Source organism: Physella acuta, unplaced genomic scaffold, assembly GCF_028476545.2.
Source record: "Physella acuta isolate Inbredline_101_S28 unplaced genomic scaffold, ASM2847654v3 ptg000038l, whole genome shotgun sequence".
Lineage (NCBI taxonomy): Eukaryota > Metazoa > Mollusca > Gastropoda > Physidae > Physella > Physella acuta.
In genome coordinates this window covers 95369-102313 of record NW_026731558.1, presented here as the reverse complement: position 1 = coordinate 102313, position 6945 = coordinate 95369, and the positions used below count along the sequence as shown (strand labels likewise).

Sequence of the window (6945 nt, the reverse complement as noted above, 5' to 3'; positions counted from 1 at the left end):
ATCAACTAGCAGACGTGAACTGGGTACAGCATAGCTTCAATCAACTAGCAGGCGTGAACTGGGTACAGCATAACTTCAATCTGTTTACTAGCAGACGTGAACTGGCTACAGCATAGCTTCAATCAACTAGCAGGCGTGAACTGGGTACAGCATAACTTCAATCTGTTTACTAGCAGACGTGAACTGGGTACAGCATAGTTTCAATCAACTAGCTGACGTGAACTGGGTACAGCATAGTTTCAATCAACTAGCAGACGTGAACTGGGTACAGCATAGCTTCAATCAACTAGCAGACGTGAACTGGGTACAGCATAGTTTCAATCAACTAGCAGACGTGAACTGGGTACAGCATAGCTTCAATCAACTAGCAGGCGTGAACTGGGTACAGCATAGTTTCAATCAACTAGCAGACGTGAACTGGGTACAGCATAGTTTCAATCAACTAGCAGACGTGAACTGGGTACAGCATAGTTTCAATCAACTAGCAGACGTGAACTGGGTACAGCATAGCTTCAATCAACTAGCAGACGTGAACTGGGTACAGCATAGCTTCAATCAACTAGCAGGCGTGAACTGGGTACAGCATAGCTTCAATCAACTAGCAGGCGTGAACTGGGTACAGCATAGCTTCAATCAACTAGCAGGCGTGAACTGGGTACAGCATAGTTTCAATCAACTAGCAGACGTGAACTGGGTACAGCATAGTTTCAATCAACTAGCAGACGTGAACTGGGTACAGCATAGTTTCAATCAACTAGCAGACGTGAACTGGGTACAGCATAGCTTCAATCAACTAGCAGACGTGAACTGGGTACAGCATAGCTTCAATCAACTAGCAGGCGTGAACTGGGTACAGCATAGCTTCAATCAACTAGCAGACGTGAACTGGGTACAGCATAGCTTCAATCAACTAGCAGGCGTGAACTGGGTACAGCATAGCTTCAATCAACTAGCAGGCGTGAACTGGGTACAGCATAGCTTCAATCAACTAGCAGACGTGAACTGGGTACAGCATAGCTTCAATCAACTAGCAGACGTGAACTGGGTACAGCATAGCTTCAATCAACTAGCAGGCGTGAACTGGGTACAGCATAGCTTCAATCAACTAGCAGGCGTGAACTGGGTACAGCATAACTTCAATCTGTTTACTAGCAGACGTGAACTGGGTACAGCATAGCTTCAATCAACTAGCAAACATGTACTGGGTACAGCATAACTTCAATCAACTAGCATACATGTACTGGGTACAGCATAGCTTCAATCAACTAGCAAACATGTACTGGGTACAGCATAGCTTCAATCAACTAGCAGACGTGAACTGGGTACAGCATAACTTCAATCTGTTTACTAGCAGACCAGAACTGGGTACAGCATAGCTTTAATCAACTAGCAGACGTGAACTGGGTACAGCATAGCTTCAATCAACTAGCAGACGTGTACTGGGTACAGCATAACTTCAATCTGTTTACTAGCAGACCAGAACTGGGTACAGCATAGCTTTAATCAACTAGCAGACGTGAACTTGGTACAGCATAGCTTCAATCAACTAGCAGACGTGAACTGGCTACAGCATAGCTTCAATCTGTTTACTAGCAGACGTGAACTGGCTACAGCATAGCTTCAATCAACTAGCAGGCGTGAACTGGGTACAGCATAGCTTCAATCTGTTTACTAGCAGACGTGAGCTGGGTACAGCATAGTTTCAATCAACTAGCAGGCGTGAACTGGCTACAGCATAGCTTTAGTAAAAAACGTGGGATATATTTACTCTTTTATTAACTGAATTCGAAATTGAAAATGTATTTCGTGTTTTGATATCGTATGCTAGAATAAATAACAATCTTCTGGTGCATGTTTAAATAAGGAATGGAGTTTCTATTTCACATTTTTAAACTCTGTTCATGTGAAAATGTAATTGCGCCCTCGATAAAGTCAGTTGATGTCTAGAAACAAAGAGAACCTCTCCCATGTTTTCATCTTTGGTTTTCATTTTATTCACTTGCCTGATTAGTTGCCTTCCCCACTTCAATGAATAACCTGATGAGCCCCTCCCCCCCCCCCCCCCCCCCCCCCCTCCAAGGCCCCCAGTCTCCCCACCCACCTAGGTTACATATTGCGAATGAGAACACAATCTCAAACATAATTTGACATCGATTTCTCCGATTTCTGATGCACAGTTTCTTGTTCCAATGCCAGCTAGCAAGATATATGATGCACAGTTTCTTGTTCCAATGCCAGCTAGCAAGATATATGATGCACAGTTTCTTGTTCCAATGCCGGCTAGCAAGATATATGATGCACAGTTTCTTGTTCCAATGCCAGCTAGCAAGATATATGATGCACAGTTTCTTGTTCCAATGCCGGCTAGCAAGATATATGATGCACAGTTTCTTGTTCCAATGCCGGCTAGCAAGATATATGATGCACAGTTTCTTGTTCCAATGCCAGCTAGAAGGATATATGATGCACAGTTTCTTGTTCCAATGCCGGCTAGCAAGATATATGATGCACAGTTTCTTGTTCCAATGCCGGCTAGCAAGATATATGATGCACAGTTTTTTGTTCCAAAGCCGGCTAGAAAGATATATGATGCACAGTTTCTTGTTCCAAAGCCGGCTAGCAAGATATATGATGCACAGTTTCTTGTTCCAATGCCGGCTAGCAAGATATATGATGCACAGTTTTTTGTTCCAAAGCCGGCTAGCAAGATATATGATGCACAGTTTCTTGTTCCAATGCCGGCTAGCAAGATATATGATGCACAGTTTTTTGTTCCAAAGCCGGCTAGCAAGATATATGATGCACAGTTTCTTGTTCCAATGCCGGCTAGCAAGATATATGATGCACAGTTTCTTGTTCCAATGCCGGCTAGCAAGATATATGATGCACAGTTTCTTGTTCCAATGCCGGCTAGCAAGACATATGATGCACAGTTTCTTGTTCCAATGCCGGCTAGCAAGACATATGATGCACAGATTCTTGTTCCAATGCCGGCTAGCAAGGCATATGATGCACAGTTGCTTGTTCCAATGCCGGCTAGCAAGACATATGATGCACAGTTGCTTGTTCCAATGCCGGCTAGCAAGGCATATGATGCACAGTTTCTTGTTCCAATGCCGGCTAGCAAGATATATGATGCACACTTTCCAATGCCGGCTAGCAAGACATTTGATGCACAGATTCTTGTTCCAATGCCGGCTAGCAAGACATATGATGCACAGTTTCTTGTTCCAATGCCGGCTAGCAAGACATATGATGCACAGTTTCTTGTTCCAATGCCGGCTAGCAAGACATATGATGCACAGTTTCCAATGCCGGCTAGCAAGACATTTGATGCACAGATTCTTGTTCCAATGCCGGCTAGCAAGGCATATGATGCACAGTTGCTTGTTCCAATGCCGGCTAGCAAGACATATGATGCACAGTTTCTTGTTCCAATGCCGGCTAGCAAGATATATGATGCACAGTTTCTTGTTCCAATGCCGGCTAGCAAGGCATATGATGCACAGTTTCTTGTTCCAATGCCGGCTAGCAAGATATATGATGCACAGTTTCTTGTTCCAAAGCCGGCTAGCAAGATATATGATGCAGTTTCTTGTTCCAATGCCGGCTAGCAAGATATAAGATGCACAGTTTCTTGTTCCAATGCCGGCTAGCAAGGCATATGATGCAGTTTCTTGTTCCAATGCCGGCTAGCAAGACATATGATGCACAGTTTCCAATGCCGGCTAGCAAGATATTTGATTAATGTATCCAGTTTTGGTGTTGTTGTCTGATCATGCTTTAGGTTAGGATCAGCCAAAAGCCTCGCTTAGATCCAGGTTTCGTCTAGCGGTACTAGCCAAGCGATTTCCAGATACTTAGGACGTAACCCTCCCCATCCTCAGCTCATCCTTGCCGCCCCCCCCCCCCCATTTAAGTTATATATAGGGAAAAATAAGCCGCGATAGAATAAATAGTAGTAATTAAAAGCTTTATGTCATCACGAATCGACCCAAGATCAAGAGCATGTAACTAAATCTGATCGTTAATATAAGCATCGGCAGTGTAGTGCCTACAGTTCAATCATGCGATCTAGGAGTTAGAACTGTCAACACCCCCCCCCCCCCCCCCCATGTGGGGAATTTGTCATGTACAACACAATTGAGGGTTGCTATGAAAATGTTTACTTATTGAGATAAAAGTAGGATCATTTTTGTAAACCATAAAGACTTTAAAGTATATGAATGTGGTTTTTTTTTAAAACGTTCCCCACATTTAATCACGAGAGTGAGTTTACAATTCTCATCAAGTCAATGGATATTTCTTAGAAAAAAAATTTCTGACTTTCACTTTGACAATTTTTGTGACTTTTCCCCGAATAGCTTCCCAAAAAGACTTTTTCTGTGACCCTTTCCTATTTAAAAAAAAAACTTTGTGACATCATTTTTCCTGTGACTGTTTCTGTGCTCATCTAAAAACTAGGACGTGTCAGTATCTGTAAGCTCAGTCTTAAACTAGGGCGTCACATAGCGAACATCTCACACTTGTCATTAAAACCTGTCTTAAACTAGGACGTCACATAGCGAACATCTCACACTTGTCATTAAAACCTGTCTTAAACTAGGACGTCACATAGCGAACATCTCACACTTGTCATTAAAACCTGTCTTAAACTAGCACGTCACATAGCGAACATCTCACACTTGTCATTAAAACCTGTCTTAAACTAGGACGTCACATAGCGAACATCTCACACTTGTCATTAAAACCTGTCTTAAACTAGGACGTCACATAGCGAACATCTCACACTTGTCATTAAAACCTGTCTTAAACTAGGACGTCACATAGCGAACATCTCACACTTGTCATTAAAACCTGTCTTAAACTAGGACGTCACATAGCGAACATCTCACACTTGTCATTAAAACCTGTCTTAAACTAGGACGTCACATAGCGAACATCTCACACTTGTCATTAAAACCTGACATATAAGTGTCTGTAAGCTCAGTCTTAAACTAGCACGTCACATAGCGAACATCTCACACTTGTCATTAAAACCTGAAATATAAGTGTCTGTAAGCTCAGTCTCAGGGGCGTAGCGAGGGGGGGGGGCGGACCGCACCGGGTGACACCATTTAGGGGGGGGGGGGGTGACACCAAGGCAAAAAATAGCAAAATATATAGAGAAAAACTTGAGGGGCGTGGTGCAAATCGAAAGTTTGAGGGGGAGGGGTGCAAATCGAAAACTTGATGGGGGGTGCAAATCGAAAATTTGACGGGGGGGGGGGGGTGCAAATCGAACATTTGAAAGTTTGTCCCCGGGAAGGGTCGCTAAGCCTCTGGGGGGGGGACACCATTAAGTGCCGCATCGGGTGACATCCGACCTCGCTACGCCACAGCTCAGTCTTAATCTAGCACGTCACATAGCGATTATCTCACACTTGTCATTAAAACATGTCTTAAACTAGGACGTCACATAGCGAACATCTCACACTTGTCATTAAAACCTGACATATAAGTGTCTGTAAGCTCAGTCTTAAACTAGGACGTCACATAGCGAACATCTCACACTTGTCATTAAAACCTGAAATATAAGTGTCTGTAAGCTCAGTCTTAAACTAGGACGTCGCATAGCGAACATCTCACACTTAAAACCTGACATATAAGTGTCTATCCTGGAGCGACCGCATTAAATAGGGTAGGTCATGGTGACACTTGAGGACAAAAATAAACAAAGTCAACATGATATTTACGAAGATACATATTAGATCTTGAATAAAACAGTTTTTTCCCCTCTTCTGTAATTGAAGCTGTTAACCGACTTTAGAGAAACTGGATCAATGGATCTTTCTTGTCCTCTACCGACTAATTTGTTTTTAAAATATATTTCACGACGACGGTTTTTTTTTTGTAAAATTTAATATAAAATTCTGTCCTAATTTTGTTAAAAAATATATTTCTATAATGTAAAGGCTAAAATAGAATTCAGTCTCGTGAAAATGCTAATATCGAATTCAGTCGTTAATTATTTTTTTTTTTTTTTTTTGTAAAATTTTGGTTTGAGGTCAGTACCATTATGTCAATAATTTTTTAGCCAAAATTTACGTTTTAAATTTAGAACTATTTATTTAACATTTAATTTCCAAAAATTGTGATATATTTGCTGAATAAAAACAAGTTAATAAAAAGTCTAGTGACAATTTAAGCGCAATTTCCTTATGTTATCCATAACAATTTTTAATTTTTTGTCACCGAACGAAAGGATATATCTTTGCGCTAAAAACCTACACGATGTTCAGTTTAAATTAAAAATATCATCCTAGGCCCACACGATGCTCAGTTTAAATGTTCTTAATTAATTTTTTGTGACCGAACGAAAGGATATTTTTGAAAACTTTCTTCGGCAATATTGTTCTAAATTATGGCAGGAATCGATTGGTAAATGTTTCAAGTCGCTAAGTGGTCTGGTTGCCGAGATATGGGTCAAAAACTGCATTTTTCGAGGTCTTTTGGCTTTTCCAGGACATCCAGGAAGGAAATCCGGGAATTTTTTTGGCCCACAATCATCCTCGGAACTTGTTTAACATATTTGCTTTTGGAACTAGTCCCCGATATTGCTTCGTTGAGGAGAAGATACCACTTAAAGCTGCGGACACACATCCATCCATTCATACATCCAGAAATGACGAGTTAATAATCGCAATTGTCTGTATGGAAATTGCGCTAAAAATACTGTATAGAGAAGGTGAAACCGGAAAATATCGACATTTCTAAAGGAAATAATCAGACACTCTTACATCGCTTAGTTCACGTGGTAGATGTCTGCATTTTTAAAGCTGAATTAGCATTAAACTATTCTCCACATTCCCCCAATATCAATTAACTTTTATCCACATTCCCCCACTATCAATTAACTATACTCCACATTCTCCAACTAATAAAAAAAAATCTTTCCGACCATCC

General features: G+C 41.3%; 1 protein-coding gene across 1 annotated transcript; it reads left to right on the top strand.

Moving 5' to 3' along the window:
- The first annotated feature begins 2189 nt into the window (after positions 1-2189).
- Positions 2190-3614, top strand: LOC131942981 (uncharacterized). The gene has a single exon (XM_059302973.1). It carries the CDS (start codon positions 2190-2192, stop codon positions 3612-3614), a length of 1425 nt encoding a protein of 474 aa, XP_059158956.1.
- The last annotated feature ends 3331 nt before the right edge of the window (positions 3615-6945 follow it).